The sequence below is a fragment of the Canis lupus genome, chromosome 1, assembly GCF_003254725.2.
Source record: "Canis lupus dingo isolate Sandy chromosome 1, ASM325472v2, whole genome shotgun sequence".
NCBI lineage: Eukaryota > Metazoa > Chordata > Mammalia > Carnivora > Canidae > Canis > Canis lupus.
Genome location: NC_064243.1, coordinates 119,689,498 through 119,712,596, shown reverse-complemented (window position 1 = coordinate 119,712,596; position 23,099 = coordinate 119,689,498). Strand labels below are relative to the sequence as shown.

General features: G+C 44.1%; 1 protein-coding gene across 7 annotated transcripts in view; it reads left to right on the top strand.

The window, feature by feature from the left end:
• Window positions 1–7,975: 7,975 nt before the first annotated feature.
• Window positions 7,976–23,099, top strand: part of ZNF507 (zinc finger protein 507) — a 39,443-nt gene continuing 24,319 nt past the window's right edge. For 4 of the 7 annotated variants that reach the window (XR_007403294.1, XM_035704713.2, XM_049096060.1 and 1 more), the window contains exons 1-3: window positions 7,976–8,150; window positions 15,825–17,959; window positions 19,426–19,543. Coding sequence is in view for 6 of the 7 variants with exons in the window: in XM_035704713.2 (XP_035560606.1) it covers window positions 8,012–8,150; window positions 15,825–17,959; window positions 19,426–19,543 (2,392 nt within the window). In the remaining variant the exon portion in view is untranslated. Of the gene's footprint in view, window positions 8,185–8,821; window positions 9,088–9,852; window positions 9,947–11,327; window positions 11,452–15,824; window positions 17,960–19,425; window positions 19,544–23,099 lie in introns of those variants that run through there. The other 3 variants (XM_025425255.3, XM_049096057.1, XM_025425256.3) reach the window with 3 other exon arrangements.

The following is a 23,099-nucleotide window of genomic DNA, read 5'->3' as shown; positions in this document are numbered from 1 at the left end:
GACACCAGGCTTGGTGTAGCTGGGAAACGAAAAAGCACAGCTGAGAATGAGCGGGTGTGAGGGACTGAGGATGGGGCAGCGACCAGGGACATCTGCTAAGGCTGGAGAAAGGTCTAGATCTCTGTTAGAAGCCGTTGGAGATCTGGGACACCACTGGAAAGGGAAAGGTCAGGGGCTGTTCAGAAGGTGACGCTGACAGCCCAGCGACGCATCACTTCTGTTGGCTCCACTTGCTAAGGCAGGACACGAGGCAGACGGGCTAAGAGAGCAAAGGAAAGGCCAACAGCAGGGTTGAAACAAAAAGGATTTTCCAGCCCATCAGAAAGTGAAATGGTGAGGCGTGCACCCCCAGAGGGGTACAGTTGGGTCTCACTACCTTCACGCCACTCTATACGGTTCTGAAGACCAGACACGACCCTCCCAGCTTGGCAACGCTGAGAGTCGACTCATACTCACCCATGGAGATGGGTTCTACTTGGCATTACTTTCACTAGAACATTAAAAAAAAAAAAAAAAAAAACATCGAACTGTAATTCTTGTGCTGACACCAACATTATTATGCATCAGTATAACAGGGTACTAATTTTAATCTGCACAAAAATCACAGAAATTTCATGCTGAAAGGAACTTTAAATATCATCTGAATATTTGTGAATTTTTCCAGTATGTTCATAGATGTTTTCATGTATAATTTATCTCCTATTAACATGTATGTTTGGTGTCCTCTAAATAGTTTTTCACGGGTTTCACCTACGTGTCTCGCCTTGTAGGTCCCTCTCATTCCCACCTGAACCCCAGCAGGACGCACACACACGGACAAGAGTGTGCCCAGAAGGTGTCCAGTCAACACTGTTAGTTGATTGAGAACAGACCAAAAGCTGCCTCTGAACCTGACAGTCAAAGCCAGAAAGTCGAGAGCAGGATCCAGCCGTCATTTAAAAGAATCTGGTGGATGGGGCACCTGGGTGTCACGGTCGGTGAAACATCCTGGTTTTAGCTCAGGTCATGACCTCAGTGTCATGAGATTGAGCCCCTCATCCAGCGCTGTGCTGAGCACAGGGTCTGCTTGAGATTCTCTCTCCCTCCCCCTCTGCCCTTCCCAGTTGCACTCACTCTCTCTCCAATAAATAAATCTTTTTTAAAAATATATTAAAAGAATCTGGTAAAAAACATAGGGTAGAGATGAGGAGAACTGTCAAAGACTCCTTTGGCTCATCAAAGAATGGAAACAGAAAAAACTGGAAGGAGCTAAAAGCTGGGGCCCCAGCCCCTCTCCATGCAGTGAAGGCAACTCTGTCATCCACAGGGAAAAGTGGAACATGGCATATTTCTGGCTAAAAGGTCAGGGGGGTGGGAAACGAATCTATAAATGAGTATATTAAGCAAAATGAGAGGTTTTGTGATTCTAGAAGGAAAGTAGGTTTCTCAGATGACAGCAGCAACCACTTCCAGATTTTTCTTTTCTCTGATCCATCAACATTGCCCTAGCCATCAACCAAGTTCACACAGTCCAGACATTTTGGATTGAATCAACATCATTTTGGATTGAATCAACATGTTAGCACCCTTATTTTTCAAAATGCAGAGGCTATATATCTAAGATTAAACCTGTAGAAACCAACCCCTAGATGTCATTGTTGCTGCTGAAATATCAAATCTTTGAGTCTTTGAAATTTTAAATCTGAAGAGATAGCAGTGTTAATCTGAATAAGCCACTTAAATAATGCAAATTCAATTCACTTTCAATTTTTCAAAGCCAAGTCCAAAGTCTTCTGGACTTCTTAACCAAAATGTAACTAAATCTTAGGGTGTTAGCGCGCATGCCGTTGCCAAGAAAATCCGCGTTTAGGAAAAATAGGCTTAAAACCCACGTAGTCATATGTGACATGACTAACTGGGCTCACATCAACTTCTACAACTGATGAGCTGATTTTAGAGTAGCTGGATGATTCTGGCCTCTTCTTTTCCGTGTGTCCCCCGACTTCTGTGCTTGCCTCTGTCATGGGCGCTGGAGCCAAGAGCTGTCTGTGCTTCCCAGTGAGGGCACAATGAGCGAACAGAGATGCTCACCGGCCCTCCACTGCACACCCTGTTCCCAATTATCCCCAAACGCTGTGTGCTCTTCGTTCAGTGTCCCTTGTCTCCATCTCTCCCTTCTATTTTGTATCATTCCAATCTGAACTTTTGCGATAATAATAGCTGTTGTTTATTAATCATTTACCATGGGTCAGGTGCATCAGGGCTCCCTGCGCATGATGCCTTTCAAGCTTTTCAACAGCCCTGTGAAATAGGTGTCACCGTCCCCATTTTTACAGATGGAGTAACAGAGGCACAGAGAGGCTAAGTAACTTGCCCTAGCACACACAGCTAGTGGACACTAATTGGTTTTGAAGCTCAGGGTGAAACCCAGGATATAGCCTGGGTTCTCAGGGCTTCTTTGAGGCCAGCTCTCGGGTCCCTAATGCCATCTTCTTTCTTTCTCCCAAGCCCTTGGTTCCCAATCTGATGCTGAATCCAAAAGGCTGCTTTCAAGGAGTTTCTCAAGTACGGTCCACGCCTCGGAGCGTGTCTGCTGAATGAAATCACTTGTTCATTCAATCAATGAATGTTTACTGAGTGTACCTATATTCCAAGCTCTATTCTAGGCCAGGGGGGAATATCCATGAACAAGACTAACAAGCTCCCTGGGCTCCTGGAACTCATTCTCCACCAGGGTAGACAGATGGCAAGGCAGGGACTACATATGTAATTAATGACCACGGAGCTAAGTCCACAAAGACGTGTGAAATAAGACAAACAGAGCCCCGAACAGAGGGCCCTGCCCCAGGAAGGCCGTCGACAGATGCTTGATGCCTGTCTCTGCCTGGACCAGCCCCAGCCCTGGTGCGCCCTTCTAGCCAAAGCTCTCCCTGCCCCCCCCACTGCAAAACCCCCACCCCACGCAGACCCACACAGACGCCCCGTGTCCACTCCCACTTCACACCTCCGTTCATGTTGCTCCATTTCCTTCCATGCACCAAACAGACTTAGCTCAAGGGTCATAAGGATCCCCCTCCATGAGGCCCAGATGTGTGAGCCACTGCAAGAGAGAGGTAGACGACATGGGAGTCTTGCCACCTGCTCGGGAACCTCACAGGGGCCCTGAAGCCCCACCCATGCCTGATTCTGGATGTGCCACTTCCAACTCACAACAGACGGCCGCTGGGCCCTCCCGACCTTGTGACTTGCCAGAGCTTCGCAGCCAGAAAGGGCATGGACACGGCAGCATGGACTATCTCTGGGTGCCCCGTGCCTCTTCCCTTTCCTCTCTCGCTCATGTCTCTTTGTCAATGAAAGAAGCCTCCCAGAAGGTCAAAAACTAAAGAATGTTCTTTATGCTTGGTTTTCCACGATATGTGAGGAGCTCGGAGCTGAAGACCCTAGAAGGTAGACCACTACTTGGCTGTCCACGGGTGTCCCTTTGCTGGTGTCTTCGAGAAGCAAGAAGCGGGACTCCCAGCCAGCTAATGATGGTGCCAGTGGCCTCTCCTAGTCTATCACCTCAAGAGGAGCTGTCAAAATAACAAACGACACGTTGTTAGGTCACAGGATTACCCCTTAGCCAGGCCCTCTTGGTTTGATTAGCAGTTACTTTCTCCTCTTAGTGGCCTTCTCCATCTTCTTCTCCTGCTTTTCATTTTCTTCCTCTGCCCGTCTCATCAATAAAGGTCACTGCGTTAAGGAAACCGCTTCTCCGAGAAGAATTTAACGGTATCCCATTATAATCACATTGTCCGGTTCAGGAGCAGGTGGTATTACCTGTCAACGGGGTTTGGGACATTGCAAATAGCTGCCACCCAACCCAGCTGACGCTCCTGGGCAGATAAAGTGACCAAAGGAGACAGCCCTCCGGAGGCCTCAGAATCTCATTTTCATTCCCCTTGTGGAAAAGAGACTGCCTTTATTGACAAAGACGACTCAAAATTACTTGAGCGTTCCAATACCCAGTCTGCGTCGAAGCAGAGACAGTCTGGCGGAGGCGAGCTCCCTGCTCCGTGGCAGCTCCACCGAGCCACGCTGTGCCACCGCACCAGCCTGTGCATATGCAGACCAGACTGGAAGGAGCCTCCCGACATCCTCAAAAGCAGCCCCTCTCCACCTCCACTCCCAGCCTGCTGGTGCCTTTCCTGGAGCCCAACCATAAATCAACATGAATGCAGGGAATCTCTGCCAGAAACCAACTTCATAGGCTGATTGAGGGGCCCAGGGGTCGGACCTGGGTTAGCATGACAAGGCCCCAATGTCCCACTTCCCACTGGAGTGCTCGGTGGCTTGACTGCATCTTCCAGGTGAGCCACTAGATGTCACCACCATTGAGTCCTGTCCTTGTTCCCAGGTCCTGCGGAGGAGCCAGTCCCAGGGGCTAAGGGAAGGCTGGCTATACAGAGTTCCATCACCACCTGGACCACAGGGCCGCTTTAGATGCTAGAACAGTCTGGGCTCCTCCGCAGGAGCTAGTGGCTCAGACCCCAAACAGCTGAGCTGAAAGTAAGTATGAGCCACGTTAGCGAGAGCGACACCCTAACTCTCACAACAGGTGCCCTCTGCTCTTCCTCCATCCGCCCCAGCCACCGCCCATCACGGTGTATCCTTCTGGCTTTATTCGGGCCCTCGGGAAGAAATAAATTAGTATGTGTGCCTCGTCGCACCAGAGATTTTAGATGTCAATGCGTTGTGGAAATAATGTAGGTCTGTGGCTTTTAGCAGAGAATGAATGACAGATAGATAATTTATGATGATTCTCAAGAACTGAACTGTAATTATGAAGTATTTCTAGGTGTATATTCAGGATGCAAAGTGTAGGGAACCTAGAGCTAATGTTAATTTATTACTGACAGCTGTATATATAATAATATATCATGTCTTTTAATCTTACATTCCTTCTGACTTACATCAAGCAATCCTTTCATTCATTAATAAAATCAAGCCTTGCCATTATTCTTAATGATGAAGTCCCATTTTGAATCCGGAGGACTCCTATAATTAAACTCTGTACTTCCATATACCAGACATCTGAAGCTCAAAAAAAAAAAAAAAAAAAGATAAATTGAACTTCTTCTTTTACAGGCAGGATGAAAACATCAGAAAAATGGAGCCCACCTGCTCACAATCCCACTGGACCTAAACAGAAAGTCGGGGTAATGTTTGTGTTTATCTTCTCAGTTCACACCACAACTCTGTTGTTTTCTCCTTTCAGGCCCCCGCCCCCCCCCCCCCGCCTCCCGTCACCCCTGCACAATCTTTCCCTTTTTTGAGGCAGTATATGCAAGGGATATTTTTTTAAAGGTCAAGATAAAAATTACAACTAAAAGAAATACAGGCTAACACGTCTCCTCCAATTTTCTGTGCTGTGCCAAAGACTTACACGATTAATCCTGTCAAAAGAAATCTAATCTAATCTTATTACACCAAAGACAAGGTGTCCTTTATAAGTATCGTGGCTGGGAACAAGTTGGTCTCCTCAAGTTTCGACTGGTTTGGTGTCTCATTCAGTTTACAGCCAGTCATCACCTTGGCAACTTATTCACCTGCAGGTGCCCTTAGCATTCGCAAAATTTAAACCGTGCTCTGGTTTAGGTTGTCAAGCACACGCTACATATTATCAGACTCCTTGGTCACTTTAGAAGATACAGGCCCATGATACTTGTAGAAGCAAAACCTTTCACCTCATCCACTAATTAATGATCACAAACTGGAATAATGAGATATGTGGAGATAGGGATCCAGTTATCCGGGTCATCTCTCATCTGGAGACAGAATCAGATTCCAGAGAGTAGGTGTGAGAGAACTGAGTAAGCAAGTTTCCTATCTGTAACACTAAATCTTACTATGATCAGTTAATTAAATCATGATAAATAACACTCTGTGGCAAGGGGAAGGCGCTCAGAAGAGTTGGGTGGGATGACCCCAAGTTCAATGGTTCAAAGACATTCACTACATCTGAATGTCTTTGCATTCCTCGGACTCAAAAATGTTGACTGTAATTTTCTGGAGAGCTCTCGCACAGGAAAGAAAACTACTGGGGTTACTCCACCAGCTTTTTGAAGTTGCCAGGGTTTTCCTACTGGGTTCTGTGTCTTACAGAATAAAGGTCCTGATTCGTTGACATCACTACCTGCCTGGTTTCTTTCTACTGGCTCTGCCTCCTCCAGTTACTGCAGGGTAGGGAGGAAGAATGTCAGTCCGCAGTGGCTATGCCACGCTGTAGTAACAAACAGCTCCAAGCATCACTGACTTCCTCACGCTACTTATCCACTGTGGGCAGCTCGGTCGCTGCTACGCCAAGATGTAGGCTGCCAGCGTGGCCACCGTTTTGAACATTGCGGGTCATCAAGTCAGTGGGAAAACGGTTCTCTAGAGGCAACCGCGCTGGCAATTAAATGCTCCGGGATACAGGTGACACCCCCACCACACACGATTCATGAGCCAACACCAGTCACAGGCCACACTTCTGAACCAGAAAGAGGGCCAGGAAGTTCTTGCCCTGCAAGAAGGGCAATGGAAAATAACTGGTGTCTTCCAGAAAAGACTATCACAGAAACTTCAGACAGATAAACTTCTCTTCTATCTCTTGTTGGGAAGCCCCTTATTTTACCCTCGATCACAACTTCTCTGCTTTATTTTTGCCCTCTTCCCTGACCAAATAATTCTCTGACTTCCGTCCACTTTTGGGTTCCCGGACGTTATGGTTATCACCAAAGAAAATTTTCTCTTCAGAGATTTATAAACTAAGACTGTTTGTATAGCTCAGGAAAGGAAGAAAATTTGCACATTAATTGTTTGCTTTTGTTTTCTCCTTTTCATGTTTTGCTGGTTTTCCTTATTTTTTTTTTCGTTCTACCTTTTGGTGGTAGTCTTCCACTCAATCCCTTTCATTGAAAAAAAAAAATTGCTCACTCAATGCTTTATTTTTCCTTCTTCTTAGCTGTTTGGCCCAAATGGCAAAGGAGTCTAATTCTGTAGATTAACAGAAATCTAACTTCCCTGATTTCCCAACCCCCCCAATTCAGGTGAATTTGTATCCCGAGGTACAGTAAGGAGAGTTCCTGACCTGCCCCAACAGTGCCTAAGTGATGCTAGGTACTTGAAAATTGAGAGTCCAGCCTACTGCAAAGACCTGTAAACCTGTCCAAGGGCCAGTCCAACCATGACCATGGCGGGAATCTCAGGTTTGCTCCCTTCCTACTGCTCCTGGCCCACCTACCGAGTCCAGACCCAAACACCCTGCTGTGCAGCTCCCAATGCACCCCAACAGTCCAGCATCCTCTGCAAGGTTGGAGGAAACGCCTCACTCCCTTTGCGTTTTGCTCTGCTCACAACCCTGGTGCATGCATCATGGATGAAAACAGAGCCAAGTGATGACCACCATGGTGCCCTGGGAAGGCCGGAGGTGGTGTCACTGTGTCCAGAGGCCGAGCCAGGCCCTAACCCCCAGGAGCAGTCCTTTCTCTGAAAATCTCTCTTGCAAGCCAACAGATGACCCAGGGCAAGCCCTGCCCTGCACCAGTCACCCCCCAAGTCCGGCCACAAGCCTAGCTGGGGCCTCTACATTTGCACCAAGACCACAAAAAAAAAAACAAAAAAACAAAAAAAACAAAAAACACACAACCAGAGCCCAACAAGCGCGGGAACAAATCCACAGGCATTGAGCTTGCGTTGAGCTTGAAGACAGCGCCGGTGCTCAGGGTGGAAAGCCGACCTGGGAGGGGATGGGGGGATGGGGGATGGGGCCGCGCGGGGAGACACAGACCTGCAGGCCCAGGTGACCCCCCGCCGCACAGGGCCGACGCCTTGCGAGCCCCCAGCCCGCCGGGCCCCCCCGCCCCTGGCCCCGCCCCGCCCCGCCCGCGCGCCCCAGGATGCCCGTGGGCGGAGCCTAGCGTCGCCCCGCCCCCTCGCCCGCCACTCGGGTCACCTGACCTGCCCGCGGCTCACGTGATCCGTCCCCAGCGCCGCCATCTTGGAGCTCCGGATGAGGAGGGGGAAAAGCGGGGGGGAAAAGAGGGAAAAGAGCCGGGAGCGAGGCGGGCGAGGACGAGGGCGAGGGCACGGCCGGGCTGCCGGCCGGCCAGAGGAGGCTCGCGGAAGCAGCAGGCGCCGCCCGACCTCAGGTACCGCGCCCCGGGGCCGCCCCTCCGCCCGCAGGTAGCGCCGCCGCCGGCCATGTGCGCCCTCCCCCCCCCCCCCCCCGCGGGCCTCTCCGGCGGCGCCCGCTTCCCCTGCGGCCGGCCGACCCCGCCCGGTGCCCTCGGCACCTGCCGCTAGTTCCGCGTGCTCTTCCAGGGCTCCGCGCCGCCCCCGGCGAGGCCTGCGGGGACCCGGGGGGAGGGGCGGGGAGGGGGCGCCCTCCGGGAGTGTCCCCGGGCGGGCCTGCCAGCTGTCGGCCGCTTCCCTCCCCCCGCTGCAGGTGCTCTGCAGGTGTGATCCGCCGTAGGCCCGCCGGGGTGGAGGAAAAACAAAAAAAAGAAAAAAAAAAAAGCTCACGACGGTGTGCCCACTCCTTTCTCTGATGACTTTCCTCGAGCCCCCGTCGCCCCAGCCCAGTTCTTGGTGTAAAAAAAAAGCTGGTACCGAAAATCCACCCCCACCCCTCCCCCGGCTTCCGCCCCGGTTACCTACGGTCCTGGTCGGTGAACTCGGCGTCCGCCGCGGGCGCCTCCGGAGGGGACGCGGGGGCCGGGGGCGGGGGGGGGGGGGCCTGGGCCACTGACTCGGCGGCGGCCGCAGCCCGGAGGCCAGCCCGGTGGGGGCCGCGGGGGCCTGGCACTTCCTATCAGTCTGCATCTCTCTATCAGGCAGTTAGGGGATTTATCGCCTCCTTCCCTGAGCTTGCACTTTTCTTCAGTTGCTCTGATCTGCTTTGATCGACTCCGGGTACGGGGCTGCGTTATCGATTAAAAAAAGAGAAAGCCTGGGCCCCCTTCCTCCTTCCTCCACCCCACTTAACTTCGTTTAAAAATTGACTTCAGGGGAGGACCAAAGACGTGCTTTCTGCCCCGGCGATGAACCGTTTACTTAACCATAATCGATAAGGCAGCTGCATTCCAGGTGAAACGAATATAGGCATTCTTCGAATTTTTTTTTTTTTTTTTTTTTTTTTGAGACTCAGCCTGGCCAGTGTAAGACACACACAGGAGCAATGAAATGTAAGACCAGGGCAGGAACCCGCGTCAGAGGATATATACAGGCCCATCTACTGTGTCCTATCTTTTTTTTTTTTTTTTTTTTTAATTTCATGAGAGACACAGAGACGCAGAGGGTTCCATGCAGGGAGCCCGATGCAGGACTCCATCCCGGGACTCCAGGATCACACCCTGACCCTAAGGCAAGCTGAACCGCTGAGCCACCCAGGGATCCCCTGTCCTATCTTTTCATTGCCCATTGTGCTTTGCAGAACTGTCTGAAGTTTGCAGAATCATCCTCTAGATCGTGTTTTTGGTGGAGATTAAAATAACACACAGTGTATTCCTCTCCATTACAAAGTAGTACCAGTCACACCAAGTAGCATTTAGAATCGATTAGATAAAAATCCTGAACTAAAACAAAATGCACAATTATCGGGAGAAGTTTCCAGAGCAGGTTTGGGGTTTTTTGTTTTGTTTTGTTTTTCTGACTCGTGCAAAATCATAAAGTCTACTTGTGAGAGAAATTATGTAAATTTGCATCACATGGTTGGATTGGGTGATACACATTCCTCCGAGTTTCACTTTGCATAGAATATTGGGGAAATTTTCGCTGCCAAAAGAAATCATTATTTTGTTTCACCAAGAAAGAGAAATATTTGATATTATATACTTTCATTCTTGGCCACAGCTGAATTCTGAAGATTGATCCAAAGGACTGTGTTAATTTCAGGAATTGATTTGAAAGACATTGGCTCTGCCACTTAACAGCCATGTAACCTTAGGTAAGTTCCTTAAACCACACTGAGTGTTTTCCTTATTTGTAAAATTGTGTAACACCCACCTGGCCTGTGCTAACAGTTATGAAGATCAAACACGCTAACATGCTTGATACGGCCTAGCTGTAAGGGACTGTTGTTCTTTTTAGTACAGATTCTTTATACGCATTTGTTCCCCCTCAGATGTTAGAGGGAAATTGATGTATTAAGAAGGGGGAATTAGAATCAGGCGTGGATTCCAATTCTTAAACCAGTTATTACTTTACATCTGTGAGCCTCAGATTCCCTACCTGCAAAAAAGAGGCTATTACCAGAAATAACATGAATAAGACACAAAGCCTACATAGACACTGCTCCCTGGGTGGTGAGCGCTTCAAGGGCAAGGATTTCTTCTTTCTTATTTCTATAGTCTCCAGCACTGTGCTTGGCACATTGTAGGTGCTCAATAAATGTTAAATCTTAATATTGGTTCATGTTAGTTAGGCCTTATGTCTTCACGGTAGCTGCCAAATTAGAATCTTCTCTCGGGCTTCATGCCAGCTAAGAAATTTTAGGTTATGAAATTCATGTACTCATGATATTTATACTGGTTTTTTTCTTCATGGCAATTAATCCCATTAAGCTAAGGAGATCTTAATTCAAATAAATTATAGTTGACACTAGTAAGATAAATCTATAAATAATATGTAAGCAGTCTCAAGGTAATTTTTTTTATAGACAGTTTATAATTCAGGTACATGAAAGTTCATTTAGTACCAGTCTCTTGTTTTACATCTGAGGAATCTGAATAAAACCTACAGAAACAGTGACCTGCCTAAGGGCACACCGCTAACTGAGGGTACTCTAAAAGAGGAACTTCTGCCTTTTAGCTGGAGCAAAACAAATGTTCTGTATTTTAGAATTACGATAATCTAGGAGAATGGGAAATTGGCCATTATTTCACACAATCTTTGGTCTAGTTGGGAGAGAACAGATTCTTAGTCCGAAAGAAAGTATTGTTTATAACATACCAAACTGCCTTTACACATACACAGAAAATTACAGCCTATTTCCAGACCACCACAGGAATTGTTCAACTTGATTTTACTTACGATAACCATACTCAGCATCTGAAAGGAATTAATTAGATGTACAAAGAAACCAAGTAGTAAATTATAAGGAAAGAAAGACAACTGAAATACTTTGGTTTTCTTGGAAAAGACATTAATTATAAGCTTTTGCCTGTGGAATACAGGTCTCCCCCACTTTTCCAGTTTGCTTTCTGCCACTTTGCTTTTATGAGACCTACAAAAGTACCTATTTTCTCTAACTGAAAGAAATCCGAAGATTTCACTTTTACAAAAAAAAAGATGAAAAGCGAAAATAGTTTTCAATGTTTGTTTTGCAGTGAGCCATTAATAGAGCCAGCACATACCCCAAGCAACAAGAGTGGCCCCGCCAAGCTCCTTTCCTTCCCCTGGAACTACGCTCAGCATCTCAGCATCAAGGCGCCAGAGTTTTGAACTGTGTCTGTGAGCATCTGTGCTTTATCTTGATTTATTTTGTGCATTTGTTAGCAAGATGTGTCCTAAGGTATCAGAAAAGCCTCTTAGGTTATTTTTTGGTTTGAGGAACACTCAAAACTTTTTCCATATAAATTAACGGCAATTCCTCCTTCACTTTAGATTGCTTTGGCTTCTGAAAGATTTCATAGGAAGGTTCTACTTTTGGATAGCGGGAGAAACCTGTCCTGTTGTCTGGGAAGGATTTGAGACTCAGTGAGAAAGATTTATGGAACTTCTATGGTTTGGGATACAACTTATATTTGTTTATTTATAGCGATGTGATTTATTTTTGTCTAATGCTTTGTCTAAAGGTTCCAAACAAGAAGCTTCCTACTTTGGTGATGCCTCTAGTCTTTCCTGTTGCTGTAAACTTTCCTGTTCAGCCATATTGCTCTATCACCACTAGATAGCAGGTTTATTCTTGTTTATGAAAATACAATAATGTGGCTGTTTTCCTTGTCAGTGTTACCTTTGCTGTTAACAGAATTCCAGAAGAGCAACTGAGGCACTCAAGGAGGTTGTATTTACCGTTACTCATAATAAAGGTGTAGGACTTGTATAGGCAAACCACAGGGATAATGCAGTCATCTGCAGCTAGCAGCATCAGGACAAGGAAGAGGTACCAGAACCAGGAGTCTTGTAAAGCCCTCTGCCTGAAGAGAATGGCCTTCCACTGAGGAACATTACCATTCCAGTGACCTAGAGGGAGGGAACCAGGGAAATGAGTATCCTGATCTCACTCTGTTACCTCCCTCTGGTCTCCTTTCGTGGCTCCCAGTTGAAATAACGCCACCAGAAACCAGAGGGCAAGGGAGTCTAATGACGTAATACCTCCTGGGGCAGAGTGCAGAGTAGAGAAAAGGAGACAATGAGCCCAGAGGGGCAAATGTTGACATCTGGCACAGCTGCTTTTGGAATACAGTGTACATCTTACCTCTTTGGAAAGCCTTGTCTTACCTTCCTAGACACAAACTGGGTCTTCATTTTCTATTAGGATTTGGTCATTGAGCGTTGCCTTCTGACTATTTTACCTTGTGTACCGTTGCATTACTTAAAAGCTGTTAATTCTTTTTAACTTATAAATATGTTTGACCTATCCAGCCAACTCCGTTTTAAACCATGAGTACTGTGATTTTAATTTTTTTCCATACTATGTTTTGCTTAGTGCCTTGCACATAACAATTTTTACAATATTTTTTATTATGAAACATTTTAAACATGTACACAGTAGAAACAAGGTACTCCTAGATACTCATCGTTCAACTTCATTAACAGAATTTGCCATTCCTACTCTATCCCCACCCCCTCCAACCACCCCCAACCCTAGTTTTTTGTTTTTTGTTTTTTTGAGATTTTATTTATTGATTCATGAGAGACACAGAGAGAGGCAGAGACCCAGGCAGAGGGAGAAGCAGGCTCCACACAGGGAGCCTGATACGGGACTCAATCCCAGGACTCCAGGATCACGCCCTGGGCAGAAGGCAGGCGCTCAACCTCTCAGCCACCCAGGCGTCCCTGACCCTAATTATTTTTTAAAGTTGCATTTACGTTGATCTTTTGAAGGCCATGGATAGTATGCAGATGTTCATAATCCATGTTGTCATCATTATTGAGCCATTGAAATTGTGGTCATACTCATTTTCATCTCTTCCCCCCCCCCCAAATAAATTTTACTTCACTTAACGTATGCACATACTTTTGTGTAAAATATTTTGAAATTTTTGTGAAAATTTTCAAGGGCTGGCCTTAAGCTTAACTCCCTCGTTGTGTATACTTTATTATGAACTGTTTATCTAACCTTTTCTTAACTGAGACTTTTGTTTTAATGGGACTTAACTTGTACCTCGATTGTGCCATGTGGGCCCAAACTGGTTTTTCAGGTGTTTCTTGAGGTATTTTATGTTGTCATATCTGTTTTATAGCTGCCATTTCTGTACTTATCCCCAAATGTATGCAGCCTCTAAAATGAGATACTTACATAAATGTTCAGGGAAAATTGGAGCATCTGCTGCAAATTTCCATTAGCTCTTAATGCCTGAGCAGACACAGCTTTTAAAATCTGAATGTTTTGTCAGTTTCTTTTGTATTAGTCTTTTTCCTGAGATAAGATGAACTCCTCCTCCTCTTCACTTTTTTTCAGGATGCACAGTGAAATATCCACAGGGAGCAATTTGCACCGCTCTCTTTCCTATTCTATCGTTAAGTAGAACAGGGATAATGTGAATCACCTTTGTTACCCTGTGGGTGTGCAAAGTCTGTTGAGCAGATACTCACATTAACCTGCAGACTATCAATCAGCCTACATTGATGTCACATTTCATGGAGAAGGAGACCGTAGATCTACATAGACCACCAGAGCTTGTGTGAGAAATTAAATGTTCAAGCAGTCCTCTTATTAACAATTACTTAACTAATTTGCATTTATCAATCGAACTGAAAGAAATAAAACCTTAAGTAAGTGACCCTAAAGGCAAATCAGTCATCAAGGCAAGACCCATAGTGCCCTTTGACCTAAAAATGTGAAACTCTCCGGCAATGACATGACTTAGGAAGTCACACAGGATTTTCCTGAGGAAACACATTGTTTCCACGCCAGTCTCTTCTTTAATGATTAAGATTGAGTGTAGAGATTGAAAAATACTGTTCTTCCTGTTTGAGAAAGAAAAGAACTACATAATCTTTTGAGAGAGACTTCCCTCAGGTTGTGTAAGGGAGAGGGTGGCTAAAGGGCCAGTGGTTGGTGGGAACTGGGGCGGGGGGGGGGGGGGTAGCAGTCACTGTTGTAATGGCTGTGGAAGTGTATTCCCTGCTAGGAGTGCAGTTTGGACATGGAAAAGAAAAGAAAGCTGATCACATTGGACAGAGTATTGGGAAGGAGGGAAGAAAGAGTACTAAAGAAGCCGAGAGTAAAATGTTTGCATTTTTGCCTGATGTGGACCTAGATATAGAAAGTTTATGTGCCAGAAAGAGCAGAAAAATCAGAGAGGAAAAGCCATACTGTTGCCAAGAGTAGATATGGAGGACTGGCCCTGCAGCTGGTCAGAGCGCTGGTAGGGTCTAGCAGGAGTTAGGTTTGGTCTTGGTGGGGATTGAAGGGCCCTTCCATGTTGATTCAGCCACCTGCGGGGAGAGAAGCCATTATTCACCTCCTAAAATAAGAATTCAGAGCCCATGACTAAAGTTTAAGAATTGTGTGGTCTTTGGTCTATAGCTGGTGCCACTAAAAATTTTGCTGGCATTTATTGAATGTTGTGAGTAAGACTCCAGAATGCACCTAAAATGTGGAAAAACAAAACTTGTTGCTGGAAAAAAGCCTAAACTGAAAAATGTGATCCAAGTCAACAAATTAATCTCACTTTGAGCCAAAGGAAATGTTTGAAATGAAAGTACTGCCAGGAAATAGAGGATTCAGGATTTAGGCGGAAAGATATTGTGAGTATTTTTTGTGTTGTAACTTCCTTGGCTGTAACTCATTGCTAGAACTTACAGAGGACCCCTTTTGAGGACTTCAGATATTTAGACCTGAAGCACAACTAGGATATCAGTTGTTTTCTTTCTCTGGTGCCGCTTTCCCTTTCAGGAAAAACGGAAAAGAGAAAAACATACGCATATGAGTAGTAGTTGACCACTAATAGGGCCTCTAGGAAAAAACCACAGCATAGTTTGTGGTTTTTCTTCAGGAAGATAAATTGAAGGAAGTATAAAAGAAGGAACTACATCATTGCTCTTATGTAGTTTCGTTTGCATAGTACTTCTCAAAATTCACTCTACCGTTTATAAGAGGTTCACGGCTATATTTTCAGAATTCCAAAGATTTGGGGCGAAAAATTTATAATTTTAATAATAAAACTACTATTATATTTGGGATGAGAAGTTGTCTGCCAAGAATTGTGTCGAACACATACTGGCTTTGCAGAGTGGTATTTTGTAGTAACTTGAGGTGGTTCCACATGCCCTGGGAATGCCTGTGTTTCTTCAGTCAAGGAATAGGAGTCCTGTTTTTTGGCATTGCTCAAAAGAGAGAGAGTACTGATTGAGCCCAGCTAGATGTCTAGGGGAAAAAAAGCGAAGAAAAAGGAGATGCAAATTGTTAAAGTCATTTCAAAGGAAAGAAATGGATGGAAAGATCATCATCAGTCTTGATAGGGAATGGCATTCCAAAGAGAAGCGCTGAACAATTTAAGTATTGGGGATAGCCAGATATACTGATATGGAGCTTCCAGGTTAGAAAATAAATAGATTAGCTTAAACTCTGAAGATTTGTTTCAATTTCCTGTAATTACATACTTGGAAAACCCATAACCAGGTGATTATTTTCCGTTGTATATTATCCTTTCTAGATATGGAAGAAAGCAGCAGTGTTGCCATGTTGGTGCCAGATATTGGAGAGCAGGAAGCTATATTGACTGCTGAAACTGTCATCAGTTCATCATTGGAAATTGATGAACAAAGAAAAGTTAAGACAGATCCATTGATCCACGTTATCCAGAAGTTAAGCAAGATAGTAGAACATGAAAAGTCACAAAAATGTCTCTTAATTGGGAAAAAACGTTCACGTTCAAGTGCCACAACACACTCTCTTGAAGCCCAAGAACTTTGCGAGATTCCAGCTAAAGTAACCCAGTCACCTGCTGCCGAGATTAGGAGGGCTGAGATGTCACAGATACATTTTACCCCTGGCTCTCTTACCCAGAACGATGGGAAGGCTATGTCTTACCAATGTAGCCTTTGCAAGTTTCTGTCATCATCATTCTCTGTGTTAAAAGATCATATCAAACAGCACGGTCAGCAGAATGAAGTGATACTAATGTGCTCAGAGTGCCATCTTACATCTAAAAGCCAAGAGGAACTTGAAGCTCATGTGGTAAATGACCACGAAAACGATGCCAACAGTCATGCTCAATCCAAAGCCCAGCAGTGTGTAAGCCCCTCCAACGCTTTATGTCAGAGACCGACAGAAAGAAAGAATGAAACCACTTCTGACATCGCAGTGACTGCAGACAGTCCGAAAACTCAGACTGCCCAAAATGCATCCGTGGCAGAAATGGGTAAGAGGAAGTGGTATGCATACGAACAGTATGGCATGTATCGATGCTTGTTTTGTAGTTATACCTGTGGCCAGCAGAGAATGTTGAAAACACATGCTTGGAAGCATGCCGGGGAGGTTGATTGCTCCTATCCAATCTTCGAAAATGAAAATGAGCCCCTAGGCTTGCTGGACTCTTCAGTGGTTGCTGAGCCCGGTGGGCTGGATGCAGTAGTCATTGCTATTGGAGACAATGAACTGAGCATCCACAACGGGCCTTCAGTACAGGTGCAGATTTGCAGCTCAGAAACCTTATCCTCTTCATCTCCTTTAGAACAGAGTGCGGAAGGCAGAGTTCATCTAGGTCAGTCAGTTACTCTTGACCCTAACGAGGAAGAAATGTTGGAGGTGATCTCTGATGTAGAGGAGAATCTGATTGCTGATAGTCTACTCTCATCTGCACAGAAGATCATTAGTAGTAGCCCAAATAAAAAAGGTCACGTTAATGTGATAGTGGAGCGTCTGCCAAGTGCTGAAGAAACTCTTTCACAGAAACATTTCCTCATGAATACTGAAATCGAAGAGGGAAAAGACCTGAGCCCAACAGAATCCCAGATTGGGTGTGAAGGACGAGATGAAGTTTATCATGCTGATAAGTGTACCGTTGATATCGGGGGGCTGATCATAGGCTGGAGCAGTCCGGAGAAGAAAGACAGTGAGTTAATAAACAAAGGACTGGCTGCAGACGAGAATGCCCCTCCAGGCCGAAGAAGAACAAATTCGGAGTCTCTCAGACTACACTCGTTAGCTGCAGAAGCCCTTGTCACGATGCCTATAAGAGCTGCAGAGCTGACGAGGGCCAACCTCGGGCACTATGGGAATATAAACCTTCTAGATCCGGATACGGGACAAAGGCAAGTGGATAGTACATTGGCAGCATATTCTAAAATGATGTCACCACTTAAAAACTCTGCAGATGGATTAACCACTTTTAACCAAAGCAACTCTCCATTGGTAGCGCTCCCCGAGGGTAGGCAGGAGTTGTCAGACGGGCAGGTGAAGACAGGCATCAGCATGTCTTTACTGACTGTAATCGAGAAGTTGAGGGAGAGGACAGACCAAAATGCTTCAGATGATGACATTTTGAAAGAGTTGCAGGACAATGCCCAGTGCCAACCTAACAGCGATGCCACTTTGTCGGGAAGCAATGTAGTAGAATACATCCCAAATGCTGATCGGCCCTACCGCTGCCGCCTCTGTCACTACGCCAGTGGTAACAAAGGTTACATCAAGCAGCACCTGCGAGTCCATCGACAGCGACAGCCGTATCAGTGTCCCATCTGTGAGCACATAGCTGACAACAGCAAAGATCTGGAGAACCACATGATCAACCACTGTAAAACAAGAATATACCAATGCAAGCGATGTGAAGAATCTTTTCATTATAAGGTAAGCGCTGGTTCATGAAATCATTCAGAGAGCTGTAGAACTTTTAGAGCAAGGAGGGCACTTGGTAGAGAGAACCCCACCACTGCATTTTATAGATAAGGAAACTGAGACCCAGGAAAGTTTGATAATTTGCCCAGGGACATCGCAACTAATTAGTATTAAAATTGGGACTGAAATCTAGGTCATCAGAATTTCTGCCATAGGATTGTTTTCCCTGCCAACTGCCCCCTCAACAGTTTCTGTGTTTATTGCTTTAGTGTGGATATATTTTTTTAAGTGTGTTGATTTTAAATTGCAGGGCAATTACAAGGGAACGTAGGTACAGTGGAGGGATATACACATATTTGATTTACACAAATGTTATCCTACATCATCGGTGCAAAAAAAAAAAAACACACACACAACTATTTTTTTATTAAAAAAAAAAAACACACAACTATTTATTGTCCCCAAAATGTAGATCATTTACTTTCAGGTAAACAACCAGCCAATAGTGATCTATATTGTTGCAGGAGGAAAAATAAGTACTTAATGTTTACTTAATGAAAGTAAAGTAGAAATAGAGCCACATGTGTTGTTTCATGGGCAGTTTAAGGGACTCTCAAGGATTATTTTGACTGGTTTTCGTCTTTTATGCTACCTTAAATCAAACAACCAACATGAGATACTGTTTTTGTAAAAGAAACTAGATTCGTTGAATCATTAGTTTAGAACTTTTCTTCTCCAGTATTTGGTGGAAGGGGGAAAAGTGTCCTAAAAGAGTAACTGGGATATAGACTTTCTCTCAGATTTCTCAGAGTTGGGGTCTAGCTGGTAGTAAAAAGGTAATTGGGAATAAAAAAGCTTTTGAGTCTTGAGATTCACTGCCTACTTGGATTGCCCTCATGAAATTCTGTAGTGGCCCCAGGCTACTAGACAAGCAACGCATCCAAATGGGCAGCAAAAGCAAGTTCCAGAACTTTCTTTGGCTCCTGCATTCTTGATTGGTGGGGATGGGGGTGGAGGAAGAAGATACTGTGGAGGAACAGTTTCAATTAGGTCCTCTACACATTTAGTTGGTATTGAAAGGCAAAAAATAACAGAAGTCCAGCAGTTGGTGTTTGGATCTCTTTTTGTGAAAGCAATTGGGTTATTCTGAACACTCTGCTCTTCCCTCCTCTGGGCCTGTCAGCGGTTCAGTAAGCATGCACATGCCCTGTGTAAACACCTCTGGAAGGTAGCAGGAGATTCCTTTTGGGGAATGCGAAAAGAACTGCCTTTTTGATGAGATTGTGATTTCTCTAGTGTATTTCTTCCCATAAACTGTCAAATAAGTCAGATAATCTTTTAGCACACCTGATTTTAAAATATTGGTAATGTGTTCTAGGTACTGGGCTGTGAAAGCAATTAACTGCATCTACCATCTCTCTTTAACAACGCAAGTATGTTTATTGAAAGTTACATGTGAATATTTGTCAATTTTTTAGAGTCAACTAAGGAACCATGAGAGAGAGCAACACAGTCTTCCAGATACCTTGTCAGTAACAACTTCTAATGAGTCGAGAATTGCCGTTGATACAGCTGATGGGAAATGTGTTCAAGAAGGTATCTGTGCTTTTTTTCTTGTACAGGTTGCATGACTATCATATGGAGCCTTCTTAAAAAGCCCTTAGTTGTCATGTGGGTTAATTTCAGGACTCAAGCTGCATATATTCTCTTTTCATACTGTGGAGTGAATCTTACCTGTGTTCCTGAGGATGTCCTGTGATACTAAATGAAATAATGTATTAGTAAGGACTGAGCTTCAAGGGCAGAGATAGATAATAGGCTGAAATTCATGCTATCCTGTAAGAGCCAAGTCCAACATAAACCCTTGGGTTACAAACCAGCAAGCCGGGGAAGCTGCAGCACAGAAAGCAAGCCCTCCCTCTCAGCACCAGTTGACCCACTGAGAACATAGCAGCTTTTGCAGATGGCAGGCCCCCACCTCAAACTTCAAGTGAGGCTTCCTGCTGTGATCTTATTCTTATCCAAGTATGACTGCCAGATTTCATCTGCATTATTTTAAAAAAACGCAAAATCTTTTTATGTGCTAGTTAGGTACCAGTCGGCTGAGTTTCTGCTAATAGGAATATTAGAATCAAAAGAGTTAATTAGAGTTCCATGAAAAGGCGGATGCCACATCCGGAGAATTAGGGATAAAGCGTAATAAACTGTGCTTCCTTGCATCAGCTCTCTTAAATTGATATACTTTAAATGTCTCAAGTGCGGTATGTAGTGTTTATGGGAAATAAAACATATTGGGGTGACTTTCCTTTTTAGATTTCCTAAGAATTAAAGTTAGAAACAACTGCAGAGTAAAATGTTTTACCGTAATGTTTCATTAAATTATACCCCAGAAAGCATAACTGATTCAAGAATGTTTCTGAAAGAACTGATTTTGACACCACTGTAGCACCAAAATTCCCTTGTCAAACAGATGTCATCCCTGTAAAACTATCCAAAACAAAAGGAGTTTATGACATAGCATCTGTTTCTGCAATAGATGGCTGAGCTAAAGCAGTTTTGTTTCCTTTTTACAAAATAGCCCTAAATGCCTCCTTTTATTTTAATTCATTATGTTTCCATATCCCCTTTAAAGGAGACATTAAAGCATTTGATGTCATCGGACCATAAATCCCTAATGAAGGAATAAAGTAAATACTACTCAGTGGCACCACCTGCGGTTAATACCAGTGGTGGAATATGTCTTTTCTAGCACCGTCTTCAAAAGTAGTAATTTATAAAACTGTCCAAATGGGTTAACAAATTAGAACTCACAATTTTAATAAAAAAAAGATTAAAATGTCAGCTCAAAATTAACCAGTTTGAGCTTTACAGCGACAGCATCTGTCCACCATATTCCATTTTACAGCATCTTTTCTTTGTGCATTCTCCTCTGTTTCTTGGGGTTAAATGTATGGATTTTAAATTGCTTGCCATGTCTGTTTTTCCCTCACTTTGTTCCATTTGCTTTTTGCATCATAGTAGTTTAACAGTTCAGGTGACTGTTAACCTCCTGCATACTTACACTTACGCTGATACTTTATTAATTAGTATTAGATCTTTTGAAATCTGGTTGTCGGGCCAAAAAACAAGTGCTTAGCTCACAAAAAAGTCAGGGTAATTCATGTTTCACTAAAACTTCTTTAGCCATTTAGTAAAGTTAATGAACAAGTTAGAGGATGTATGTCTTAGTGGTCCCCAGCCTCTGCCCATTATGATGGCACAGGTAACTTGGGACATGTTTTGACTCAGACCCAGTGTAATGGTATTTCAAACATTTGTTCTACCAAAAGGCATGGGGTGCCCATCCTGATCTAGCTGGCTAGGAGTATAGTGAAGGCATCACTGCCTGTAAGGAGCCCAGTCAGAGAGGAAGACAGAACCGAACTGAAGGGGTTGTCAGCCAACATCACAGGTGCTCAACTAGAGCCATTAGTGAAGCACTTTCATAGGGTGTTCCTTCCTGAAATTTAATTAAGTTGTTCTTTATTGCAAACATACAATTCGCAAAGCCCTAGAGATTCAGTGTAAACAAAACACACAGATCCCTGCCCTCCGGGAGTCTACAGCTCAGGATGGGTCAGACACCTGACACAACATGCAGATGACATGCAGACCGCGGTGAAGGAAGAACAGAGAGTTCTCCTGGGCTTCCTAAATAAACCATACTGGGAGGTTCTAGAATTTCCATTTTGTAGACGAGAAAACTGAGTCCTCATGAGGCAAAATAAAATGCTTTGCCTGTGATCACCCTGCTACTAAGGAGAAGAGCAAGGACGAAGCCCAGAGTTTTAAACTTTAAATCTAATATTCTTTCTGTTGGAAACAGTTGCTTGAAGTAGCACGGGCTCTCATTCTGTGCTATATTAAGTTTTTCCATCTGTCATTTTTATTAGTTGTCATTGATCTGTAATATTTCTCACACAAAACCATTATCCAATATTTCACACTTCATTTTTTTAGGTTTTTTTCTAAAAACTGTATTTGGAACACTGCCACTTATAATCAAGTCCAAGTTTTTAACCTACCAATTAAGAGTAATACTTACATTATAATTATGATTAGTGTATACATTAATGTTGCAGACTTACACCAGGAAATTAGGACATTTTGTTCTGCCTGGCAAAAGTAGTTCTGGGCAAAAGAAAATTTCAGTTTTAGAAAGCTTAAATTTAACTTAAGGATTTTCTTTGTTACAATTTCAGCGTGGGTTTCTTTTGTGCCACCAATTTTATGATTATGTGCTGTGTGCTAGCAGTCTACCTAAGCTTCCTTCCTGCTCTGCCTTATTCTCCAGCTTTCCATGCTTGCTTTGTTTCTGAGTATAAAGCAGTCAGGCTGTGAATGGCCTGCGGACTTTGTGCTTACAGAAGAGTAAAGAAAGTGTTGAATATCTTCAGGAACAGTTTTACATGATCAAGTCATCCAGTTTGTATTGTCTCGGGCTTACCCTGATTTAAATTGCCCAGCCCTGGCGCTGCAGAGTGAGTGTGGTAACGTGGCCTCTTTTCCATTGGATCCCTGTATTCTGGACTTCAGAGAGCTGCACATTCGCATTAGTGATAACACTTGTCCTTGTCCCTGGCAGTTGGCTAGGTATGATCATACGACATCATTCAGCACGGAATAATTTCTTGGTGTTTTTTCTTCTGTTGTTGCATTGACAGCTGACTTTTCAGTTGTAAACAAAGGCAACCCACAGGGTAAAACAGTTTTAGGCTTTTTATATTGAATTTATTCTGTATGCTTTGTAGCCAGACTGTATAATATTATATTACAGTATTAAATCACAGCTTGTTGACAAATCAGAGTTTCCTTAAGACAGTGAATCTAATATCAATTAGACTAACACCTTTGAGATTGACAGTATATCTCTGGTTTATTCAGCTGCTACACAGTAGGGCAGCTGGCATCAAGTTTATTATATTTTAGCATTTTGTACAAGGTTATGCAGAAACCAACTCAATGTATCTATGTTTACAGTTCAGATGATGTTCAGTTCATATGGAAAGCCATGTTCAAAATTGTTAACTTTATTAAATGAGAAAGCCTTGATTGAAATACTAATACTGTGTGCTATAAATATTCATTTACAGTGGAAATTATGTCATTTGTA